Genomic DNA, 26,510 nt, shown 5'->3' with positions numbered 1-26,510 from the left:
CAGCCACTGCACTCCAGTCTGGGTGACAGAGTGTGACTCCAACTCAAAAAAAAAAAGAAAGTCTAATAGGCATCCCAACCATCAAATGGCTTCCCAATCTTTATCTGTCCAAAACATACCCATCTCCACCTGCTCTGTACTACTGTTCACCAAGTTACTCAGATAAAAACCTGAGAATCATACTTGACAATTCCATGTGTCATTCTCACATGCAACGTAACAGTGAGTCCTGTCGCTTCTACCTTTAAAACATATGAAGCATGACCCAAAAAACGGGAATTTATTGATTAGAAATTGTATATTTATTCTTACATGCTTAAACTTTAGTCACCTTCAAAGTACTCTCCACCTAGGATGCAATGCACCTATTGAGATGTTTTTTTCCATTGCTCAGAAAGTTTTTAAACTTGTCAATTTTGATGCCTTTTAGTGCTTCTGTCATTTTTCTGTTTCACCTCTTCCACGTCAGCAAAACATTTCCCTTTGAGGACTTTTTTTTAATCCAGAGAAACAAAAGAAAGTCTCTCAGGGAGAGACCAGGTGAATAGAGAGGGTGGGGCATGGGATCATGCTGTTTTTTGTCAAAAACTGCTGAACACTCAACTCGGTGTAGGCAGGTGTGATCGTAAATCACCCATCCTGAAATGGGCAAATGCATCGAAAGAATCTAAAAAGAAAAAAAAAAAATTGAAGCCGAAAGCAGGCTTTCACTGATGCTGATAGATACCGAGACCACTTACCTGAAGGGAGAAGCCTACTACAAGGGGTCCACCCTCCAAAAAATAATTTCAGTTTTATTTGCCACCCCCACCCCTCCTGTGTTCCAGATCTGACTACTTTTCACTGTCTCCACAGGGACCACTATCCCAAATTGCTATCATCTCTTACCTGAACATCTATTCTTGTCCATGTCCCAGTAGTCAATTCTCCATCTAGCAACTAGAGAAATCTTTGGAAAATACAAACCCTAATGTGACTTCTGCTCTCAAACTCCTCTAAGGATTTCCAACAAGCTCAGAATCCAATCCTCTGTGAGCAGCCTACAAGGTAGAGTCACATCCTGTCCCTTTCTGCAGATGCATTTGCAACCTCTTTTTGCTCACTGCTCTGATATTATGCTTGCTGTGCCACCTCAAGGCCTTTGCATCTATTTTTCTCTCTGCTTGGTACTCTTTTTTCTAGACCCTCATATAGTCTCCTCTCTGAATTCATTCAAGTACCTAATCAAATATTACCTCCTGTGACTCACTTTTTGCTGTGTAATAGACCATTCCAAATCTATATCTTAAAACAATAGCAATTATTTATTTTGCTCATGAATCCAGAATTCACCTTGACTCAGTTGAGTGATTTTCATCAGTCTCCTACATGATTATAGTCAGTTGATGGCTGGAACTGGAGTCCTCTTTAAAAAAAAAAATTATTTTAAAGATGTGGGGTACAATTCAGTTAGGTATACAAATGTTCATTATGTAGGTACCCTTGTTGATGAGGTGTGTCCCCCCTCCGGGCAGTTTCCCGCTACTTCCAATCATGCCCCCACCCCTCCCTTGGCAGTTTCCCACCACTGCCAATCCCCTTCTCATATAACCATGATAATTGTTCAAGGTCCAATTATGAGTGAGAACACGTGGTACTCAGTTCCTTGCTTCTGTGATAGATCACTCAGTATTATAGACTCTTAAGTCCATCTAAGTATTATGCCGTCATAAAGAAAAACAAAATTATGAACTTCATGGCAACCTGGAATCCTCTTGATAGCTTCTTCCCTCATATGTCTGTCACCCAGGGGAGAAGCTGGAATGATCGAGTATCTTTGGAAATCTCTCTCTCTCTCTCTCTCTCTCTCTTCCTCCGTCCCTCCCTCCCTCCCTTTCTCTCTAAGCTCTTCAGTGGACTCAAGATACGAGACTCCATACTTAGTGGTGAAAGGTTCCTAGAGCATATATCTTTAGATAAACCAGCAGAACTTGCATAACCTTTTGTAAACTAGCCTTAAACATCACGCAGTGTTACTTCCTCTGCATTCCACTAATCAAGGCAGTCATAAAGGCCCAATCAGCTTCAAGAGAAGGACACATAATCCCTAATTTTTGGCAATGAAAAATTGCACTGAATTAAGAATGGAGAGATGTAGATTCTAGATCCAATTTGGTACTAACTGCCCAACTTTGCATAACGAAGAGTGTCAAGGAGTCTATGGACAAATTTGGTGGGGTTTTTTTGAGTTGGAGTCTCACTCTGTCACCCAGACTGGAGTGCAGTGGCTGCTCCCAGCCACCGCAGCCTCGACCTGCTGGGCTCCAGGGATCCTTCCACCTCAGCCTTCCACGTAGCCAGAATCACAGGCGTGCGCTACCACGCCTGGCTAATTTTTTGATTTATTGTAGAGATGAGGTCTTGCCTGCCCAGGCAGGTCTTGAACCCGCGGGCTCAGGCAATCCACTCACCTCAGCCTCCCAAAGGCGTGGGATTACAGGCTGAGCCACCGAGCCCGGCTTATGGACAAATTTGTAAGGCAACATACATCCTCTGAGAGGATTCTCTTACTATCTTCCCTTCTAACACCAGCCAAAAGGCACTCTATCCTCTTACCCTGCTTTATTTACTTTTTTTTCCTTCATAACTCATATAGTTTAACTGGCATTGCATAATATATTTTCTGGTGTACACGCTTATTCTATCTCACCCACTAGAATGTAGGCCCCGTGATGGCAAGTACATTATCTATCCTGTAGCCCCAGACAGTAGAACAATTCCTGACATACAACAAGCCCTCAATAAAGATTGTTTAATGTTGGCTCATTCAACAATGAGCACATGATAAAAGCTCTTAAATAAGACTTGAGAAATCAGGAAAGGTCCTGAAAAACAAACAAACCAGTGTTGGACACTGCTGTTATGTTATCTTTTCATCTTGATGAATTGTATGAACTAAACAAACTAACGGATCCATTGGTTAAAAAATATGTAGTTCTAATTAGTTTATATCTCTCCACTCAAAGGATCCATATTGTCTTACTTATTGCCAAAAAGATTCCTTCATACTTTGTGTTTTCCTGCCTGGACCTACCACAAAATGTCCTGGAGTGTAAACTGCTGCTGAGGTTTTCTTTCTTTTTCTTTCTGTGTTTTTGTTTTTGTTCTGGAGGTGGGGGGTCTCCCTCTATTACCCAGGTTGGAATGAAATGGCATGATCATGGCTCACCACAGCCTCGACATTCTGGGTTCAGGTGATCCTTTTGTCTCAGCCTCTTGAGTAGCTAGGACTATAAGTGTGTGCCACCACACCCAGCTAATTTCCTTTTTCTTATTTGTAGAGATGAGTGCTCATTATGTTGCCCAGACTGGTCTTGAACTCCTGGGCTAAAGTGATCCTCTTGCCTTTGCCTCCCAAAGTGCTTGGAATACAGGCATGAGCCACTGCACCTGGTCATATTTTATTCTAAAGCTGGAAACTTCTCTTCATGGCAGGATAATGGGACCAGACGTGTATCAATGGTTCTTCATTTAATGCATTTCTGGCCCAGAGTTAGACCTCCTGCCATGTTGATGTACATCACTTTGATCTAGCAAGTAACTTTCAAGCTGAGATTGAAACACTTGGAGATATGTTTTACTTGGTAAACACATTTCATCTAAGAATCCAGAAAGTGCTTTACAAATACTTCTCCACTCAGCCTAATAGCTCAGCAGGCTGACAGGCAGGTGGTGAGTGTTGTACATACGCAGCCCTTGAGCTGTGAAAAATATCTCCTGGGTGAGTTAAAGGGGCTGAGGAGGGGGTGTAGGGCCCGAGGAGTAAAAGACAGAAGGAGCTATTCAAGATCACTGATCTCCTTTCCTAATAGTTATGCACCATATTCATTTCAATAATGTATTCTTTTTGCATGACTTATTATTCTTTCCTAATAATTCCTATGAGTTCTACCTTTATTTTGCCTCCAGCGATCCTGGTACCTGACATAGTGAAGACAAAACAACTGGGTGTTAAAACATTTTTCAGTTTGTTTTTGCCTAATTTGACATCATTTAGGTCGAAGCTTAAAGTAGATCTAGGAAAGAACCAGGTTGGACTGTCCAACTGATGTGCTTTAGGGGGACTGCAGTATTATTTAAAATACTTGCATTCTTCTAAACTTACTACTTCAAAATGTCAAAAGTATTGTCTATTATATAAATTATTGAATAAGCTATGACCACTTAGTTTATTTTTAAGAGAATTTGTGCCAGTCAAAGGAAGAATAAAGGATTAATGACAAAATGAGCTATGAGACTGTCTAGTAAAACTAGTAGACCAATATAAGGTTAATTTTAAAAAGCATGTATGAGTGTTATGAGCTGGATTTTGTCCACTTATAATTTATATGTGAAGTTTTAAACCCCTCTTGTACCTACTGATATAACTGTATTTGCAGTTAGAGTCTTTAAAGTGGTAATTAGGTTAAAATGAGGTCATGAGGGTGGGTTTTAATTCAATACGACTGGTGTCCTTACAAGAAGATGAAATTTGAGCACTGACATGAGGGAAGACCATGATGAAATTTGAGCACTGACACGAGGGAAGACCATGTAAAGACAGGGAGAAGATGGTCATCTACAAGTCAAGGAGTGAGACCTTAGAAGGAACAAACTCTACCACATGTTGATTTCTGACTTACAGCCTCTGGAATTGCGAGAAATTTCTGTTGATTAAACCACTCAGCCTGTGGTACTTTGTTACAGCAACCCGAGCCAACCAATACTACACTAAGCTAGAAGAAAGTAAGTCCTTCTCCCAGGGCAAGGATGTGACCCGCAAGGACCTTTCTATGGAAATAGGTTAGAGCATTCCAGGGGATGAATTCAAATCACAGTATAGGAAAGCAATAAACGATCAAAGCTAAAAATCTGGTGCTTTGAACTTCCTAAGTTCAAAGTGTAGGTCATACCTTTAAAAAATAAAAGGTGTTTTTAAGTTAGAAGTTGAGAAGGAAGTGAATAAGCGCATAAAGTCAGTGGGGGCTAGTGATACCTCAAAGGATGTTGGCGAACAGTCTATAGACAAGGCCAGTATCATATGGTCTAGTCACTTATGTGTGAGGCAGATGAACAGCCCTTGCTGGGTTCTAGATTGACCCAGCAAATGACTGTAACTCACTCTGAAGTCTTTGCAGTGAGCTTTACCTTCCATGCACAACTGTGTCCACTGAACCAGCATTCACTAAAGCTGATCTGAGAGACAGGTGAGAAAGATAAAGTTTTTCTGGAACCAAGAAAGTAACCTCTCTTGGGGAAGTGCTGAAACAAAATGCTAACAGTATCATCTAATAAGTGATCAGTACACACACACACACATACACACACACACACACACACACACACACACACACACACAAGACAGACAGGACAGACAAACTAGTTTCAGGCAAGAGTTCTAATGCTGGAGAAATCAGAAAATATTGAAAAGATTCATGGAGATACTCATAGAGATAGCTAGAGTAATTCCTGAAACCAATGATAACCCAGCTCAGTGACATTTTTGGGTCTTGGGTAATGACATAACAAGCACCCCCACATCCACTTGAGACCACCCCTCCAGATATCATGAATTTCCACTAGATGTTATCAAATTGTGTTTTCAACATTGTTTGAACATAAGAATCACCTGGGTAGCTTTTTAAAAAACATTGACGCATGGAGCCCATCCTCACAGACACTGTTTTCACAATGCGACAATTCCATTTTTAAATATCTAAAAATTACGACATGCCATCAGTATCAAGACTCACTGCTATATGGCATAAAAGTACATCTGCTATTGCCTCTTGAAGAGACCTCTCAGCTCAAGATGAAGCTTCAGTATTATGAAAACAATCTAGCAGAGAAGTTTTCAGTCATGCAGTTTTAGATACACACTAATTACTCAGAATTCCAGGAAAGCAGTTTCTTCTAGGAGTTTTGGCAGCCTGTGTAATACATTTTTATTTTTTTTTTGAGTTGGAGTCTTACTCTGTCACCCAGACTGGAGTGCAGTGGCCGCTCCCGGCCACCACAGCCTCGACCTGCTGGCCTCTGGCAATCCTTCTGCCTCAGCCTTCCAAGTAGCTGGAACTACAGGCACGCGCCACCATGCCTGGCTCATTTTTGATTTATCGTAGAGATGAGGTCTCGCCAAGTTGCCCAGGTGGGTCTTGAACCCGCGGGCTCAGGCAATCCACTCACGTCAGCCTCCCAAAGGCACGGGATTACAGGCTGAGCCACCGAGCCCAGCCAATACATTCTTAACCTATACTTTTGGAAGATAGAAGCTCATCAATCTCCTGATATTCTGGATGGTGTAGGCAAAGATAAAGACTTACAAAGGTGCCATCTCTAATCATAAAGCCTGCCCTAATGACTACAAGTCTTGCCCCAAGACCATGTGGGTGATTCATCAGGAAATCCTACCCTAGAGAAGTACAGGCCTAGATTTGTCCAGAACCACATGACCAAGGACTTCCTTCCTCTTCTTTTATTTGGTTATTCACTTAATGTATTGAAAAAAAATTTCCTCAGTACCTACAACATGCTTTAGATACTTGAGATGCAAGCTGAACAAGACAGAAAAGTTTCTAAACTTGCTGTCATTTTCAGCTACTATGTAAACTCCATTAATTGGGAAATTATGTTTCTTTGGTTTTGTTTTGTTGTTTTAAACATCACTGTATCACCTACGCTTAGTCAATAATAGAGAATCAGTAAGTATTTCATGAATAAATGAGCAAACAAATTAATTAAACAAAATAAAAGAACAAGATGCTATAAGAGGATGTACATAGAAAACGAAATTACACTAGGAGATTAAGGAAGGTTCTCAGAAAAAAAGAGCATGTTCAAGGTGAGATTGGAGTGGTGATTAAGGAACAGCACAAAGGATTGAAGACATGAGGGAAAAAAGTGGCTCATCTTGAAAATATAAAGCTCAGTGTGGCTGGAGCTTAGGTGGATAGAAGTGAAATTGGAGAATTAAGATGGGAATAGATCATGGAGAGTTCTCTAGACAATGTACATTAGCTTGCTATTGCATCTGTATCACAAATGGCCATGCGTTTAGTTGCTTAAAACACAAATTTATTATCTTTCAGTTCCAGAAGTCAGAAATTCATAATAGTTCTCACAGGGCTAAAATGAAGGTGCCAGCAGGGCTAGATTCCTTTAGAGCGGCTCTAAGGAAGAATCATTTCCTTGCTGTTCCCAGACTCTAGAGCTGTCTGTGTTTCTTGGCATATTGTACCCTTCATCCATCTTCAGAGCCAGCAACAGCAGGTGGAATCTCTTTTCATGCTTTGAATTTCTCCTACCTCTTCTTCTGTCTTCACATCCCTCTGACCCACTATTCTGCTTCAAAGAGCTCATTTAATTAGATTGGGCCCACCAAGATAATACAGGATTATTTCCCCTTAATTACATCTGCAAAGTCCCTTTTGCTGTGCAAGATAGCATACTCACAGATTCCAGGGATTAGGATATGGACATCTACTGGAATCGTTATTCTGCCTAAACCAGGTTAGAAAATTTAGATTTCATCACGAGCAATGGGAAACTACTGAAAAATTTTGAGTAAGGAAGTGGTAAGATGAAATTTGCATTTAAAAAATACCCCTCTAAATGCTTTGTGGAAACTGGGCTAGAAAGACAGTTTTGTCGTCATCTAGGATAGATGTAATGTTAGCGTAGACCAGAGAAATATCTGAAAGACATGAAAAAAGATGGATGGATTTGAGAGTCATTTACAAGATTGCAAACAACAGGTTTTAGTGGTCAATTACATGTCAGAGATGAGGAGAGGGGTTCAGGATGAGACACATTGCATCCAAGTCTCTGGCTGGGATGACTGTACAAATGGAAGGGCCATTTACCAAGAAAATAAATACAAGAGAAAAGCAGCTTTGAGTGAAAAGAAAAAACATTGGATTCATTTAGGGATACACTGAATTCAATAAGTCAGGAGGACATCTAAGTGCAGATGTCCAGTTGGAAGTTAAATCCAAAAGTTTAGAATTCAGAAGAGATGTCTGGACCACACACTTATCTCTACATGTCATTGGCATAAACATGTAAACCAAAGCTCTGGAGAAAGAAGAGAGAAAGAGACAGAGAGACAAGACCTCGAGGGGGGAAAAAAGCCATCATTTGAAGGACTATCAGAGGAGGAGTAACCTGTATAGTAGAGAAGTATTAGGCAGAGAAGAAAAAATAGTAAAAGGAGTCTAGAGTCATTCAGTCTAAGGGAAGAGAGTGTTCAAAAAACAAGAATGCTCGATGCCTTGAATGCCATGAGGAAGTTCATAAGGATTGAAGGAACTAGTCAGGCTCTTGGCAGTCATCACTGACTTGGGCAAGAGAAGTGCTCATAGGGCAGAAAGGTAGAGAAGTCATTGGGATGCAAGGAACAAGAGACTAGTGAGCAAGCCACTTTCTCCAGAAACTTGACTAAAAAGAGAGAGAAAGTAGAGGTAGCCAAAGGGACATGTAGGATTGAAGGATGAAATAATATTTTTTTGGATGAGAGAGAAACATAAATATCTCTCTAGCAATTCCTTTACAAAATGTCACTGTGACGGACAAATGGGAGATGGGAGTAGCTGGTATAACATGTGAAGTCTGGGGAGGATGTTTGATTTGTTCATCCATTAGCTTGTGTTTAATGTCACAACCTCCAACACGTTCTACTAAAGATGAAAAGGAGCTGGTAGTGCAGGAGAGTTTAAAATGGAAGAAACATTCAACTGATCAGTGTCTCCAAGAGTAGCTGGGATCTAGCACTTTTGTGGAGAGAGGGGGCTCACTAGCCTTCCCTCTGTCGTAAGAGGCTTCTTTATAGGAAGGATAGATACTGGGTCAGAGAAGTAGAGGCAGGGAGTATGTAGGATTCTTGTTTGGTAGCGTCTGTTTTTTACAGTTTTTCTTTTCTTGTCATTTAATGAAACAATTGTCCCAGGTGAGGTTGCAACCAGAAGAGACTCAAATGTAAACCAAGAGAAAAAGAAAAGTTCTGCTAAGCTTTGATTTGGGGAATGGAAGGGCAGCCATAAGTGCCAAAATATATGATGTTAAAACTCAGAAAGATCAGGAATAAGGCCTGAAGTGGACTGTGAAGTGGTAAAGCATCTAGCTTAGGATGTACAGAATACGGAAAGGGAAAGCCTGATTTATGAGGCACCTGTTCCAGGAATGGCAGGACCTGCTGGCTTAAATTTGCAAGAGAATGAGGCAACTCAAGACTGCCAGACTTGGGGAATAGGAGGGGCTACAAAGAAAATGAAACAAGATTTCCAGCTTCAATGAGTTCATAATACTATTGGAAATATAAGATTAATCAATATAAAACACCTGGCAGGACGCCTTGCTAGTTTTCTTCATCACTATTATTGTGTTGCGGTGGTTAGGGTAGACATTAAATTAAAACACAATACAGCCGGGCTTGGTGGCTCAGCCTGTAATCCCGCGCCTTTGGGAGGCTGAGGTGAGTGGATTGCCTGAGCCCGTGGGTTCGAGACCCGCCTGGGCAGTGAGACCTCATCTCTACAATGAATCAAAAAAGTCAGCCGGGCGTGGTAACGTATGCCTGTAGTTCCAGCTACTTGGAAGGCTGAGGCGGAAGGATCACCGGAGCCCAGCAGGTCGAGGCTGCGGTGGCCGGGAGAGGCCACTACACTCCAGTCTGGGCAACAGAGTGAGACTCCAACTCAAAAAAAAAAAACACAATACAAGAATAAAACAAAAAAATGAGTTGAAAACACAAAACAGCATGCAATCAATTGTCAAATAAGAAATATAGTTAAAGGATAAGTAATATGATTTGGAAGGAGGTAAAGTAGAAAATAAAGTGAAGACTTCTTGGAAACAGACATGCATGATGATCATTATAAATTGGTATGGTCTCTTTGGCTTTGCAGAAGCTTGTCAGTTTAATAAGGTCCCATTTGTCTATCTTCTCTCTTATGACCTGTGGGTTTCGGGTTTTGTACAGGAATTGGATGCCAGTTCCGATTTCCATGAGAGTATTTCCTTCCTTTTCTAAGGTTCTTATGGTTTGAGGTTTTACATTTAGGTCTCTGATCCATTTGGAGTTAACCTTTGTGCATGGGGATAGATAGGGGTCCTGTTTCAATCTTCTGCATGTGGTCAGCCAGTTTTCCCGATCCAAGTATCACATGTTCTCACTCATATAACGGACCTTGAACATCCAATGTAATACTATAAGAAAATGACTGACGGTACTGGGAAACTATGGGGGGGGATGGAATTAACGGTAGCAAATATCGGTCTGGGGATGGGAAAACACTTCTTATCAACAGGGTGCCTGAATGAAACATAGTTGTACACCTAACCCTTAACTGTACCCCACAAAACCATAATAAAAAATATTGATTAATAAATTAAAAAATAATAATAATAATAATAATAAATTGGTATTGTCTCTTGTCTTAGTTATGGAAGAGAACCAACAGAAAGGAGTGACCCTCTATTGCCCATTGACTGCAGAATGAGCTCCTGGAGTGAATGGTCGCTATGTGATCCTTGCCTCAACCAAACGGTAAGCATTCATCTCTGCTCCCCCCAAATAGAAACTGTATTGCTAGCCTCTCCAGGACAATGATTATAGGAAAGAAGCCCCCACAACTGAGTTCCAAACCTAGAAAGAGAGAAAATCATCTGAATGTATAAGGCTAACATTGCCAGAAAATCTGAATGCTGTGCAAAATGCTCAATGAATGTCATGAATCTCATCTTCTGTATAAAAGATGACAAAACCTAAAATGCAAAGTGGTACTTCAAGTAACATCAGTGTCTCTTCCACTGCTTCTATCTTAAAACCATTGAATCATTGGGTTTGGAGGGCTGTGGTGGTGTGGGTTTGAGTTTAGACCCTTTTTGGCATTAGAATTCTAACCTTTCCAGCTGGTTTTGTGCAGTTTCGTTCAAGGAGCATTGAGGTCTTCGGACAATTTAATGGGAAAAGTTGTGTTGACACTGTGGGAGACAGACGACAATGTGTGTCCACGGAACCCTGTGAAGTCAATGAGAATGACTGCGGGAATGATTTTCAGTGTGATACAGGTAATCCATGACCAGTTGCTCATGTGGGTTTCTGTATGCCCTCATGAGTGAAAAGAAAAGAACATGCTTCTAGACACTCAGACTTCCAAGTGTGAAAAAGCCGCTAACAAGGGCCATCTATATGTTCTGTACAAATAATTCAATTGTGTGTTTCTGATACCTCACCTCCAGCATTAAACTGCATTTGATAACTTCAGAAAGAGCGAGAGAGAAGATTTGGCATTAGACACACTGTGTCTTTCCCGATTTTGATTGCAGGCAGATGCATAAAGAGGCGACTTCTGTGTAACGGTGACAACGACTGCGGAGACTTTTCAGATGAGGATGACTGTGAAAATGATCCACGTACCCCCTGCCGTGACAGAGTGGTAGAAGAGTCTGAGCTGGCACGGACAGCAGGCTATGGGTCTGTATTTCACTTGAATTTTTCCAGAGAAAGATGAGTGAAAATGATCTCCATTTATCTCACTATGATAGAGTGGTAAATTTGAACAAAGGGTACAACTAATAGAGCATATGGGTCTGCATTCTTTTGCAATTACATTTGAGCTTCAAAGAAGTGCAGAATAAGTATCTCAGGATAATTTGGACAACCTGCCTGGCTTCAGTAGGGGTCTGTGGAACAGACTAGATCATCAGGATGCTAGATGATTACTTCTCAGTCGAGTGGGAGATGAAATCTCTCATCTATGAACCTCTGGGAAACCACAGCAACCTTGGCATGATATGTTCACATTTGGAATGAGTTGCCTGGCCGTTCATTCAAATATTTCAATTGCTAGGAACTTCTTCTAGATCTAGAATCAATTATAAGTTCCAGGAGGTTGACCCAGGAGGAATGGGACTAGAGAAAGCAGTTCTGATGCCAGAGGATGATGGTTTTGAGGTTCTAGTTCTCATTACAGAGAGCTGACGCTTCACTTATTTGCCATACAAAATCTAGGAGCTCTGGAGTTTAGAACTCAGGGTTATACACAATAGACTATATTCAGAGATATTTCTTTCAGGAACTGGGAAAATGACAGAGATCCAAGGTTCTGTTGTGTTCTAATCTATGTAGTCAGTGGTGTCCCAGGGATATCCATTGTATGGTCTCTATTAGTTGTTCTGAGCTGTTTATGGTTAAAGGTCTCTTGGTTGGATTTGTTGGAAATTGTTTCCCCCAAAAGATACAGTCATTCTTCTACTCAGCAATATAATAACAGAGTTGGTATATGACTCTATTTCATCAACTATCCTCATAAATCCAGTGCCTGGTTCATAGTTGGTGTTAATACATACTTGGCAGATAGATAAATAGGTGAATTCAATTAATTAATGGAAATCTGTTAAGTGCTTTCTAAAATACTGTCCATTGGTACTGGCTAAGACTGAAACTAAATCCCTACAAGAAAATTCAGGGATAGGACTCTTGTCCTAGGAATAGGGGTGCAGAGAGGAAAGAAATGGGAGTCATGATGAGAGTAAGACTGACAGATAAGGTAGAGGTTCTCAATCAAGGACGATATTTTCCCCAGGAAACATTTGGCAATGTCTAGAGACCATTTTAGTTGTTGCATCTTAGAGGGAATGGGTATAGGGGGTGATATTAGAATCTAGTGAGTAGAAGCCAGAGATGATGCTAAACATCCTATGATACACAAGACAGCTTGACCCAAAATGTCAGTAGTGCTGAGGCTGAAAAACCCCACACTAAGGTATTAAGTAGTTCCTAAGACAAGATATCTATCAAGTTTAGTTGATAATGTAGATGCCTCTTCCTTCTGAGCTAGATGAAACTTCCAGTTCTTAAATTTAAATAAAGAAAAAACTTTCATGGTACCAAGAGTTAGGCTTCAGATAAAATATTTCACATATCCAATATTCACTTTATAAAATCTTGTTCATCGGGCGCAGTGGCTTACCTCTATAATCCCAGCAATTTGGGAGACTGAGGCAAGAGGATTGCCTGAGCTCAGGGGTTCGAAATCAATCTGGGCAACTTGGTGAGACCTTGTCACTACTTTAAATAAAAAAAAAATAAGCCAGCATGGTAGCTTGCATCTGTAGTTCCAGCTACTTGGAAGGTTGATATGAAAGGATCACCTAAGCCCATCAGGTCGAGGCTGTGGTGGCCACGAGCATGCCATTGCACTCCACCCTGGGCAACAGAGTGAGACTCCAACTAAAAAAAAAAAAAAAAAATCTTGTCTAAGCAGCATTCAAATATTACCCACAGTGCCTTTGGCCCATTCCCTAAAGTTGAGAATTTTGAATCAAATGGATAAACTTAGGCCTCAGGCTTGGCAGACCCTCTTAGAAAATTTTACAGGAGTTTTCCAAAATCTTATAACTGGTTCACTGTGTACTCGAATGAGTCCTTACTCTTTTTGCTGCTTTCCTCATGGAGAGATTGTAAGTCTATGGTGAAAGCCTATTACTACTTTATTTCGCTTTAATTGGTACTCAGGAAAGAGTTTTCTCCTTAATCTAAGCAAAAAAGCTCGACATATGTTATTTATTTTCACTCAATGTAAATTTATGGTTTGTCTTATAGGAAAAGAATATAGAAATTTTGGCCCACTTAGCTGAAAAACAATCATTCATAATCTATTGGTTTCAGGGAAAAGATAAATGTGTTATATAGTGTTTGCCAGGGAGTTGCATAATGAGGCATCCCAGAGCTGGCTAAGAATTCTTCATGCTTTACTACGGTCAGAGTTGGTGTTGGGGACATCACAAGGCTAAGCCTTCAAGTCTGAGTAAGAAGGTGGGGCCCCAGCTGTGGGGAGAGCTCAGCTGCAGAAATAGAAAATGAGGAAGGCCTTGATAGCATCGGTCCGTCAACAATTTTTTATTAAATACCCCATTATCGTGAGCAATAATCGACAACAAATTTTGCCTCCATAAAACCCATTGTTCTATCATAGCTTTCATTTGCATATTTTGAACTTGTCAAAATCTTTTTCCACATTCTGTCTCTATAGATTTTCAAAACAATCCTGTGAGATTTTTAGGGAGGTATTATGTTCATTTTACAGATAAGAACTGAGTGAAATAAATAAGGCTTTATTTAGTAGAGCCAAAACCCGAGTTTCTCTGACTCATATAAAACTGTATATTTCCATCATGCCACCTTCCCCTGACCTTCTTCCCACAGCCCCCACCACTCACATCACTGCAAAGCCCATTAAGCCAACACCTTGACTTCAAAGCAGAACTAACTTTTAAAAATGTGAAAATTTTAAGGTAGCTGTTTATTATACAAATACTTGAATTAAGAACATAGAAGAATGGTGTCAATTAGCAACTAATATTTAGGAAGAGTTTCAAGACAACATGCTTGGTTATATTTGTAATATTCTTTCGTATCATTAATATTACATATGTATTTACTATAAATCTACGTTATTTTTATAAGGAACTATGTGAAATAGAGGTAATAGAAGAAAACACTATAATCATAGCAGCATACTTATAAAGTACTTCCACCCAATTCATTCTGGAAAACCTCAACAAGTTCTATCAACAGTCACATACAATTAGATTCTTTTATAAATGAAAGTCACAAGCACTCATGGTAATTAATTTATGCTTTTTTTCACTTGGAGGATTCTCTCATTTTAATTCTTATACCAGGAGAATTCGGTTGTATCACAAATGTTTCAACCTCTTGTCTTATACGCAGCTGAGATTCTCCAGAGTGTTTAGGGAAATCCCCCAACCCATCTTGCATTCATTGAAAAACCATAAATCCAAACCAGCTGTAAACGATGTACAATATGCTAGGAATTATTTTTTGTGATCTAAGCATAACACCACTTCTGTGAAGGGAGCTTTCTCTTCAGTTCACCTGGCAAATTGGAACCGCCTGTGGTTCCAGATGCAGGTGTGAAAACAGGCATCTCTAAGTGCTGCCAAAGAACACATTAAAAAAAAAAAAAATTCCCCAGGTGATGACTTTTCATCCATGAGAAGTTTTCGTGTTTCTTGGCAGAAAAAAATTGGCTCATTCTAGACTAGACTGGCTGTCTCTGTAGTAGTGGAACCAAGTCAAAATTTTTGAAACATTTCTTCCTTAGTTGTGCTTTAGACTGTGGATACACTTCATTGTAACTTTCCAGATGAATCCAGCCAAATGGCCAATTTGCTGTTCTGTAAAGCAATAACCTTCAAACTAGGATATGCGTATCGTAGGGTGCACACAAAAACTTTCAAGGGGAGACAGGTACATTTTAAGGAAGTAGTTTTCTCAATGATTAATTATTTAGCTAATCTATCTAATAATAACTTCTCAACTTCCATTTGTACAATTTTCCACAAATTTTATGAGCTTGACAACTCAACTGCATTCAAGTTGTCAAGTCCATCCTCCTTTCTTGACTCCCTTTTTTCCAATCTCTTAACTCCCACTTCCCAAGAGCAGAGTGCACTCATTACCCATCTTACGCTTTACAATGGTGCGGAAAAACCAATAAACAACTTCAAGTCTCGGTACTCAATTGGACTTATTAGAGTTAGGATGTTTATCTTGGAAGTTAAGTGGTCTCCAATTCTTTTTATCAAAAAATGTTGAAAGATGACCTAATCAGTTGTCAGATGGTGAATTTAAGAATAATTTTTGATGAAAGACTACCATGCAAACTTTTGGGGGTATAAGAGGGGGACCCAAAAATCTGGAATGATTTTTTAGAGGGTGAGACCCTTATAGGACAGGTTTCCCCTGCTAGGCATGTATTGTAGGAACCCATCTGCATCAGTGTACCACCTAGCATGGTGAGAGTCTGTGTTCAACTTCAGTGAACTCTTTTTTGTGTGTGTGTAAATTCTCTCAATGCATTTGCCCATTTCATGATGGGTGATTTAAGAGTGCACCTGTTCACACCATGCTGAGGGTTCAGCAGATTTTGACCACAAACAGCATGACCCTCAGACCCTACACTCCCTATTCAGCCTATCTCTCCCAGGTGATTTTTTTTTTTTTGGTTGTTTCCCTGATGAAAAAGTCCTCAAAGGGAAACGGTTTGCCTATGTGAAGAGATGAAACAAAAAAAATAGCAGAAGCACCAAGGGGCATGGAAACTGACAAGTTCAAACACCATTTAAAGCAGAGGAAAAAGCATCTCGATAGGTGTATCAAATGAAGAGTACTTTAAAGGTTACTGAAGTTTAAGCATTGAAGAATGAATACACAATTTTTAAATACATTCATTCCAGGGTTTTTTGGATTCCCCTCGTATAACTCAGAAGAAGATCAAAGACTTATGTGACATTATTGTGATGACATTTCTTCTATTCTTGTCTATTCATTTTTGTGAGTGAAGCTTCTCAGCTTGTATATTTATAAAAATAAGGAGTAAGAATCAAATTGATTCTGAGCTCTGTCTCTTTCTAGCACCAATAACACTCACCCTTGGATGTAGGAACTAATCTATTAATTTAAAAAGAAGCTCCACTCATTTCATGGAGATGGCTTTCCAATAAAATTTTACTTATGTTTAGAAGTGATTTAAAAATTTTTAACATATTTATAAATACTATTACTAACAGGTAATTGTTAAAATACTTAGATCCTACGTTCAAAGAATATTTAGTATTTTTGAATTTCAATTAATATTCTTTTGGTACAGAAAAGCATGACAAGGTCATCAATAAAAACTTTCAAGCATAAACTACATTGCATGAGGTTAAACTTCTGTGGGGGAAATGGAATAGAAACAAGGATCAAGGATTCAAAGGAGCACAGAGAATCTAGGAAATCTCTGTACTTTCTGTTCAAATTTGCTGTGAATCTAAAACCAAATGTGCTGTGAACTCTAAAAAACAAGGTCTATTTTTAAAAAATACTTTAAAATGTCCAACTGTTAGAGAAATAGCAATGTTGTGATGACCCACCATTACTAAAGCATTGAGATGTATTGAACTTATTTTTAAGTGGCAAAATCATTATGTATTAAAGTACAAATATGTATAGCATGCTGGGAAATTATATTCTTTGTAATTATTTAAACATTAGTTGAAAAATATTAGATGACACACTGAAAATGTGCAGGAAGACAGTTTACCAAAATATTTTATAGGGTATAAAAGCAGAATATCTAAAGACCACTACCTGAAAAGCTGCCAGGTACATTTCCATCTCCAGGCTCTTGCTCATCTATTCTTCCTGCCCTTCTAGCCCCATCTAATTTACCCACCCTTCAAAGCTGAATCAAATCCTTCTTCTAAAATTCTTTTCATGACCCTTCCATGGTGATCTCTTCCTTATTTGACACACATACCCTCAGTATCTGCAAGAGAATAGTTCCAGAACTTTCTGTAGAGTCCAGAATCCTCATGTGCGCAAGTACCTGATATAAAAATGACATAATATTTGCACATAATCTACTCACATCCTCCTGTATACTTTACATTATCTCTGGATTACTTATAATGCTCAATACAGTGTTAGTGTTATGTAAATTGTTGTTGTATAGTATTGGTAAGGGAATAATAACAAAGAAAAAAATCAGTACAGATATAAATTTTTTTCCATATACTTTGGTTCCCTGACTGGGTGATACCACAGATATAAAACCCACAGATATGGAAGGTTGACTTAACATTTTTTAAAATGTTTAATTCTATTTTTAAAAAATTAGTGATGATATGTTCAACTGCCTGTCAGGAACTCAATTCTCAGAAAAGGAGAGACTGTGTAGTAACTTTAATATTACCCTCTATTGATTACAAACACTATATAACACATATAGTAGTGTCTTAAGAGATAATTATTCTAAACAATGGTTAATTTTATTGTTAACTGAAAGTAAAGTGATACAGAGTCTCTGTTATTGCAGATACACAGAAGGATACAGTTCCATCAAATAAAATGATGCCACTGAGGTCTTGTTTAGGGAGAACACAGATCATTTGTTTCCAATGTTGTATGTCTTTGAGGTGGAGGAGTTGCATCAAAATCTTAGTGATACAAAAATAAATATTTGTTGCTCATGAGACTGGGCTAAACTGTCAACTCTACCTCAAGCTACACTGACTAGAGTGGTTTCACTTCTCACAGAACTTTGGGGATAGGCTGGGGTTGCTGAGGTAGCCACGCAATGGGGCAGCAGCAATGGGGCAGAAGCCCTTTTCAAGGTGATGGCATAAATGCTTCTTCATGCCCAGGCTCTGAGCTGGCCCTCTGTTGCTCTCAACTATGTGCCATTGGCCAAAGCAAATTACATGGCCAAGCACAAAGCCTGGAGGAAGAGAAATGCCCTTCATCCATGAGGAGCCATGGCAAGGGAGTAGATGCAGGGATGCATGAAGAACCGGAGTCAACATTTTAATCTAACTTGGTTAACTTTCGTGGAAGAAAGTAAGCCAAATATACAGGTATTTATTTTGCTCATATTCAAGTTAATAGGTCTATTTTTTGGCCATAGATAGAAACTTGAGTGCCATAGCATTTTTCATGAAAGATATATTTGGTGGGACAGGTAGTGAAAGATGATTGATTTTATCTATGTTATCAGTCTTGAGAAGGATATCCATGTATCAACCCTTAAGTTACCTTCCATTAAAGTCAAACCACTATGCTTTTCTTTATAGAGTCAAAGTTTATTTTAAAATGTGATCTTTATATAAAGATGTTGTTTTTATCTGACCCAATGGCAATAGGATACTCTTCCAATTATTTTTCTTGCATTAGTAATGGGTTTATGGTAAACCATCCAAACTCTTTGACAAATTGTTCTTGAAACCAACAACTGAATTTATAATCCAACTCACTGGAGTTAGGAATGTGGCCTATGGCAATGGAAGAGTTTATACTTTTGGGCCAAGGTAAGTTATAGGTTTGAGGGTCAAACCTTCATTTGGGCCTCCTTAGCTTGGGCCCATTTATTCCAGAGACACTCTAAACAGCAATGACTGTGTTCCTCAATTAACAAAGTTATATTTCACAAAGAAGTAATTGCTTCTTGTTCATATATTAAGTCTACAAATCAAACAACCTTTTAAAAATATAAATAAGGTTTCTACTTATGAATTAAAGCTTGCCAAATAAATGTATTTTGCTGTGGGAAAAAGTAGAACTTTTGAGAATGCATTGCCGGGATGCTGAAATTTTTGTGTTCATCTTGGAAAGTACAATAGGAATAATATAAGCCTGAGGGGAATGAGGTTCTTGACAAGCAACGAGACAGCTGGAGGAAAAGGCTTAAGTTTAAAGAGAAGGGGAAGAGAGAGAGAAAGAGCCCCAATGTTGATTCATAGATGAAAAATTGCATGCATATGTTATATTGTCCCCTTGAGATGCTCTGTTCTCAAATAATTTAAATAGTTGGTATTACAGCATTGGTTTTTGGTTCACTAAGGGAGGTTAGGTAAGAGTTACAGCAATAGAGTTAAGACTCCAGGAGCCAGATGGTCCCATGTGGCCCCACTTATTGCGTTTCTTTCATTGTACTCTAAACAGTGCCCTAGTTGCCTAAAAGAGTTTATAAGGCCCTCCTAAGCTGTGCTTTCTGCCAGAGACACTGAGCCAAGGTGAACAGCCTCATGCTTCTGTTCCTGATTATAGCACACTCATATTGGGTGATGGTGACATGAACCTAAGCTGTCTCACTTTTTCCAGCTACAGAGGGCTGCCTTGCATTAGCTTGTGATATTTCTACTTCTGATACTACTCTGTTCATTCTCAGGATCAACATTTTAGGGATGGACCCCCTAAGCACACCTTTTGACAATGAGTTCTACAACGGACACTGTAACCGGGACCGGGATGGAAACACTTTGACATACTACCGAAGACCCTGGAACGTGGCTTCTCTGGCCTTTGAAGTAAGTCTCAGAAGAAAAAAAAACACATTGCTCAGTTTTTGGCTGAAAAACTGCTTCAGTAAATTTAATACTAAATAATGAGAAAAATTCACTAGAATAAGAATTTGGTGTGAACATAAGACTCCAAAAAGAGGCAATGTAGCTTGGATCTCTAGAAACCTACAATAGTCTATATTCAGTCCTCTGTAACATTCACCTAGTGGTAAAGATTCGGCAAATAGATTCCATCAAAAGAATCATCTAAACGTATGAGATAACTAAAAATTAAGCCAGTGCTTATTTAAGTAGTGATCACACTGCTTCCATGTTTTTGTATTTGGTGTGGTTTTTGTTTTGTGGTTTTGTTGTGTTTTTGCTGGCCTCCCAAAGAAATTCATCTTCACATTTGTTTTTCTTCAGTATTCCCCTATGAAGAGCCTTCTTGACTAATGTGAGTGGCTATTTTCACTCACCTCAAACTCCTCTATCTGTTGCAAAATGATTTCTTAAAATGATGCTTACTCTACACAATGTCATCTCAAACTTACTACCTTCCTAAAAGTCACCTAATTCTCTAGCACTATCCACAGACTGGACCCCCCCATTCAAATGTTTACTCTTTTTTTGCCTTCAGAGATACCATCTTTGGTGCAAGCAAGCTATAATAAAGAATAATAGCTTATTCATTCTGAACTAGTAACTACAATAGTCTGTTTCTTAAAATAGTCCCATTGGTAAAGAAGATCGAAGTGTTTGCTTTATTCAGTTATTACAAAGCTCTTATTATTGTTAGTCCCACCAATTTTAAAAACATATACTTTTAAATAAACATAGTTAATATACCCTTATTTTCTGACAGTGTTATAAATCAACCCCTAGCACTGCAGCCATAAGTGATCCTGTTCTTTTAGGAATGCTAGAGACTATAATGTTTGGACAGTTTGACCAGCATTCTTTTTACATGGATCACATTGTCATATTTCTTGTAAGTCAGGATGGATCAGTTTTCCACAAATCTGAGGGAATATTTTGGGTTGTTGATCTTTACTTCTTTAAGTACAAAATTTTGTGAAGGAAAGAAAATAATTTTTCTAAAAAAGTATAACATATTCTACTTTTTTAAGTAGAATATACCTAACATGATAACACTGACCATTGCTGCAGAGGAAGGGTTATGGTTGCATTGTCTTGTTTTGTCTGGGGTTCAGTCTGCACTTTGCAGTTTTTCTGTCTCCATCACTGTGACCAGCCTCTTAGCTTCTCTACAGGGGTAATAATTTGTGAGAGATGGGAGGGCTGCCCAGGACTGATCTTGAAGTTCCATTTGAAGAGTAAGCCCTGTTTTCCCTTACCCAAAATCCTGGAAACAGATGTGTTTTAGTATTTCAGAATGTTTGGAATTTTAGAATGGTGATGTGGTGCTTACCCTGTATGACTTACACTCCAGTGAAGTTTGGAACAGCATCCAAACACATCTGTATTTCTGTAGCAAGACGAATCTATGTTCACATATAGTGAGAGAAATGAAGACTATAGATACCTTCTTACCAGTTCAGTTCAGATTAATACCTCCAAATTAGTTTTGGCATCAAGCTTATAAAAATGCAGTTAAAAATTGTGGACTTGAATGTTTATTTGGTGCCAACTGAGGAATAGGGCAGTGGGAGTTCAGCAGGAACTTGCTAAGGCCTCTAAATCACTCCCTAAATGCTCCCATTGCAGGCAATCCCTTATTCAAATCTGCTGTGGTCTTGGAAAATAAGTACTCAAACTCGTTATAACCACACATAAAAGAACATGAACTTTTATGAGTGAAAGTATCTATTTTAACATCTTAGAAATAATGTTTTTCTTCCAGTCTAATACTTGATGGAATATGTCATCTATCCTCTCTTGTGTATTAGTACACTACCTAAAGTTACATATTATACTTCTGTAGAGCCCATTACCAATAACAACTCAATATATGAATAAAGTAAACGCTCACCAATTCTCATTGGAAGAATTAAATTTTTTAATCTTGTTTTGTTGCTTATTGGCAATAATTTTGTGTCTTTTATTTTCTGAAAGAATTCTACTGGCTCATTATAACGTGGGAGTATGCCTTAAAAAATGACATCTTATTCTGACATACTCATACTCCCTCATTTAGTATATCTTATCTGAAAAAAAGACTGTAGTTCTGGAGACACACTGCATGGGTTGGAATTCACCTCTTCCCTTAGCAGTTGTGAAACCCTAGTCAAATTTTTTATTATCTTTGTGCCTCAGTTTCCTCATCTATAAAAGAGAAATATTAATGCCTACCTTATGGAGATGAATACGTCTAAATTTGTAAAACACTCAGAAAGTTACTGGTGTGTGTCAAGCACATATCTGCTACTCATTTTTACAACATAATTAGTTTTTTTTTTAAAAAAAAACAAGACTAATTACATAATGAGTGGTCATATAATAGGTCAAGATTTATCAGTCACTTTATGGCTTAGGAGTAATAACAAAGAACAACTAAAGACTGTAAATAGGGAAGAAAATGATTACATTAACAAATTAAGTCCTTCACCATTTCTGTTCTTTGGGGGATCATCTCTTGACTTTTGTAATTGCAAGCTATAATTTGTAAGCCTAAATCAGGTTTCAGTTGTTCATTATAATTCTTCTTAAACCTGGATTTCCAGGAAAATGTAAGATTCAGAAGATGAATAAAGGTCTGCAAAATGCACCCAGATTCTAATCATTCTCTCTATCTCAAATCCTGCCAAAATTCTGAGTGACTTCTATATCATGTTAGCCTGTCAATGATTTCTTGTTGTCTCATAGCTTCCTAAATCATTTTACTACAGTCACTCTCCTTTCTAGCCACCTAACCCTTGACTTTGTCTTTACCCCAACTTTGCTGCTCTTATTTCTCCTACCCTCAGTTATTTTCTCCATCCGTCCTAGATTCATTTTGACTATTCTTGCCAACATTATCAATGTCCTTGCTTTCCATTTCTCCTATAATGCAGAAAAACTCTAATTTTGAATGACCTTTGTTGCTTTTCTGGTTCATATGTCATCTTATACTACTGAGCACTGTAGAGAAAAATCATGCTAACACAAAGACGGGTGGCATTATAACTTCGCTTGAGTCCTCCATGCTGCTAATAGGCCCAGGACACCTCTTTAGACTCTTCTCCTTCCAACTCTCCACAGAGGTAGGTTAAATCTTTCAGCAACACCTCAAGCTTTTACTTTACAATCCTGACCCTGGTCTTAGTAGATGGCATTAGCTCCAAGTTAGCCAAGAATGCCCAAGCTATAGGCAAGAATGTTCGCAGTTTTTTTCATTGAAGTTGTACTTGTACACAAACTTACTTACCACTCAGTCCATTCTTACATCCTTCTGTTTTATCTCAGTGGGTATTATTCTTTCTACTCCCTACTTCAGATCCCATGCCAAGTATCTTGCTAGGCATTCTCCTAAGCCTTAATTCAGTTTTTCTTCTCTTCCATTCTGCTTTTAATATAAAAATATTTTCAATACTCGTACCTAAAAAAACAAACAAGGAAACTCCTCCCATCTCTATATACCCATCTTGTCTACACTTGCTATCAACTTATGCACTTTGGATTCATTCCCCAACTCTCTTTTTTCTTTTTTCCATTCATCTCAAGCTTCTTTTGAGCTCCCTTCACTTAGGAGAGCCCTTAAATATTGGTGTTATCAGAGTTCCTACCTTTCTTCACTAATCTCTCTTTCCATATTCTCCTTGAGTGATTTCCTTTTCTCCTGTGACTTCAACTTTCACCTCTCTTCTGATGGTTTACAAATCTGTTTCTAGCCTCTCTCTCTCTGACCTAGACACTTGTGTATCCAGTTGTCTGCAATTGTCACAGTCAATGTACCTAATCTGATATCCAAACTTACTCTCAATTCCCTGCTTCTTGTTCTTGAATTCTCTGCATTGCTTAGTGGAAAAAATATCTTCCCAATCATCAAACTCTAAACCTGAGAGCCTTCCTTAAGACTTTCTTTAAAGACTCATCTGTCTGAAAGCCCACAATATGCAATAAATCTTCAAGTTCTATTATTATAATCTCTCTGAAATCTGTTCCTTATTCTTCATTCCCACTGCCACTGCCTTAGGCACCCATCATTTCTCCTCTGGGCTACTATAATAGTCTTCTTCGTTTACAGCCTCTAGTTTGTCTCAATTTCAATTAATTCCCCACACTTCAGTGTAAAGATAGTAAATCTGATCATGTCGCTCTGCTGCTTAAGTTTGGTGACTGAATAACTAAAGCCTTCAGGATAACAACCTCCTTTGTGAGGACTACCAGGTCATTCCTGATCTAGTTTTTTGGTTGTCGCTCCACCCTCAGCTTTCTCTGCTGAGTCATCCATCTTGAGTAAATGTTTCTCCTGCAAATTAATGCAATATGCTTTACTTTTCTCTCTATTTTGGTATTTATTGCTCTGTGTCATAAATACTCTGTAGTTAATATACTAATCTTTTTATTTATCACATAATCCTAAGAAACTAACAAGGTATACTATACTAAATAAAAGCTTATTGAGTGAATAAATAAATAAAAGCCAGCATATTGAACTCTAAAAAAGCTAATGTTTCTTTATATATATATACATATAGATATTTATAAATATGTATATATATTTTATTTTAAAGATGTGGAGTACAATTCAGGATTAGGTATACAAGTGGACATCGGACAAGTAAAGTTTGGGCCTCCCTTTAATCCCACTTTGCCTAGTTTGAGATCAGGTACACTTATTAATGTTGTGTTCCCCCCCACCCAGCAGTATCCAGCTACTGCCAATCCTTGTCGTATAGTATTATGGTAAATGTTCAGGGTCCACTTATGAGTGAGAACATGTAGTACTTTGTTCTTTTTTCTGCGATAGATCACTGAGTATGACCAACTCTAAATCCATCCAAGTTGCTGCAAAGTCCATATATTTGTCCATCTTTATGGTTGTGTAATATTACAACATGTATATGTATCACATTTTTAAAAATCCAGTCCAGTTTCAATGGGCAGCACTGTTGGTTCCATGTTTTTGCTATTGTGTATAGTGCTACAATAAACATGTGTGTGCAGGTATCTTTTTTGTAGAATGATTTGAGTTCCTCTGGGTATATTCCCAGTAGGGGAATTGCTGGTTCTTATGAAAGGTCAATTTCTAGTTCTTTCAGAAATCACCACACTGTTTTCCATAGAGGTTGAACTAGTTTGCATTCCCACCAGCAATGTAGAAGTGTTCCTTTTCTCCACATCCTCACTAGCATCTGTTGTTGTTTGTGTTACTAATGATAGCCTTTCTTTCTAGGGCTAGGTGATATCTCAGTGTGGTTTTGATTTGTATTTCTCTGATGATTAATGAGGTTGAGCACTTTTTCATGCATCTGTTGGCTGCCCGAATATCTTCTTTTGAGAAATATCTGTCCATGTCTTTTGCCTACTTTTTAATGGGGCTTTTTCCTTTCAGCACATTTGAGTTCCTTGTAGATCCTAGATGTTAGGCCTTTGTCAGATATACAGTTGGCAAATATTTTTTACCATTCTATGGGCTGTCAGCAAAACACCTTAAGCAAAAACATGTAATTGGAATTGTCAGCAAGGTTGATTGCAAAACTGTAAACAGAGGTTTAAATGTTCCAACTGTTCTTTCTACTGGCAACTTGAGCCCATCTGAAAAATCTAGTAGTATACAGATAAAGTTTACTACACACATGTTTATTTTTGTCCTATGCTGATATTTCCCAAATGGCAAATATGTAGACTTTCCCTATAGAAATTGCCTTCTTGAAAAGAATTCTTGTCTACAAATAAACCCATGTTTGAATCAGTAGACAGGGGTTTGAAGTGGTAGACAGTGGTTCAATCTTGAAGGAACAAGTTTTAAGTAGTAGACAGGGGTTAAATCATGAAGGTACTCATGGGCCATGATAAGTTCATTGGGCATAATCCAATCATGATGAAGGAGCCACTGAAAATAGCAATATGGTCAGAGTTTCATTTTAGATCATTGTATTGTATGGAGGTGAATTTTAAAGAGACAAGATCAGAGGTAATGAGAACAGAAGAAGGCTATTTTATGGAAGGAGATGATGAAAGACTAACCTGGGTTTATAATAGTAGAGATGGAGAAGTCGAGGTGAAACCCAATCTATCTACAAACTAAGAAATTCGTAATGAATTGATATAGTACAGCATATTGTCAATAGCGCAGTTCTTTTTTTTTTTTTTTTGAGTTGGAAGTTTCACTCTGTCATCCAGACTGGAGTGCAGTGGCCACCGCAGCCTCTACTTGCTGTGCTCCGGCAATCCTTCTGCCTCAGCCTTCCAGGTAGCTGGAACTACAGGCACACGCTACCACACCTGACTAGTTTTTGATTTATTGTAGAGACGAGGTCTCGCCAAGTTGCCCAGGCGGGTCTCGAACCCACAGGCTCAGGCAATCCACTCGCCTCGGCCTCCCAAAGTGCTGGGATTACAGGCTGAGCCACCAAACCAGGCCTAATAGGGCAGTTCTTTTTTTTTTTTTTGAGCTGGAGTCTCACTCTGTCGCCCAGACTGGCTGCTCCCGGCCACCGCAGCCTCAACCTGCTGGGCTCCAGCCATCCTTCCACCTCAGC

The 26,510-nt window shown here is 38.7% G+C and overlaps 1 protein-coding gene across 1 annotated transcript in view; it reads left to right on the top strand.

Annotated features, from left to right (window-relative positions):
* Positions 1–26,510, top strand: part of C9 (complement C9) — a 72,715-nt gene that overhangs the window by 7,550 nt on the left and 38,655 nt on the right. The window contains exons 2-5 of the mRNA XM_021716867.1: positions 10,456–10,561; positions 10,941–11,085; positions 11,344–11,491; positions 19,752–19,890. Of these exons, the coding sequence (XP_021572542.1) occupies positions 10,456–10,561; positions 10,941–11,085; positions 11,344–11,491; positions 19,752–19,890 (538 nt within the window). The remainder of the gene's footprint in view (positions 1–10,455; positions 10,562–10,940; positions 11,086–11,343; positions 11,492–19,751; positions 19,891–26,510) is intronic.

This window comes from Carlito syrichta, unplaced genomic scaffold, assembly GCF_000164805.1.
Source record: "Carlito syrichta isolate Samal-C Ts95f unplaced genomic scaffold, Tarsius_syrichta-2.0.1 Scaffold309042, whole genome shotgun sequence".
Lineage (NCBI taxonomy): Eukaryota > Metazoa > Chordata > Mammalia > Primates > Tarsiidae > Carlito > Carlito syrichta.
Note: the sequence above shows the minus strand (reverse complement) of the source record. Positions and strands in the feature narration are given on the sequence as shown.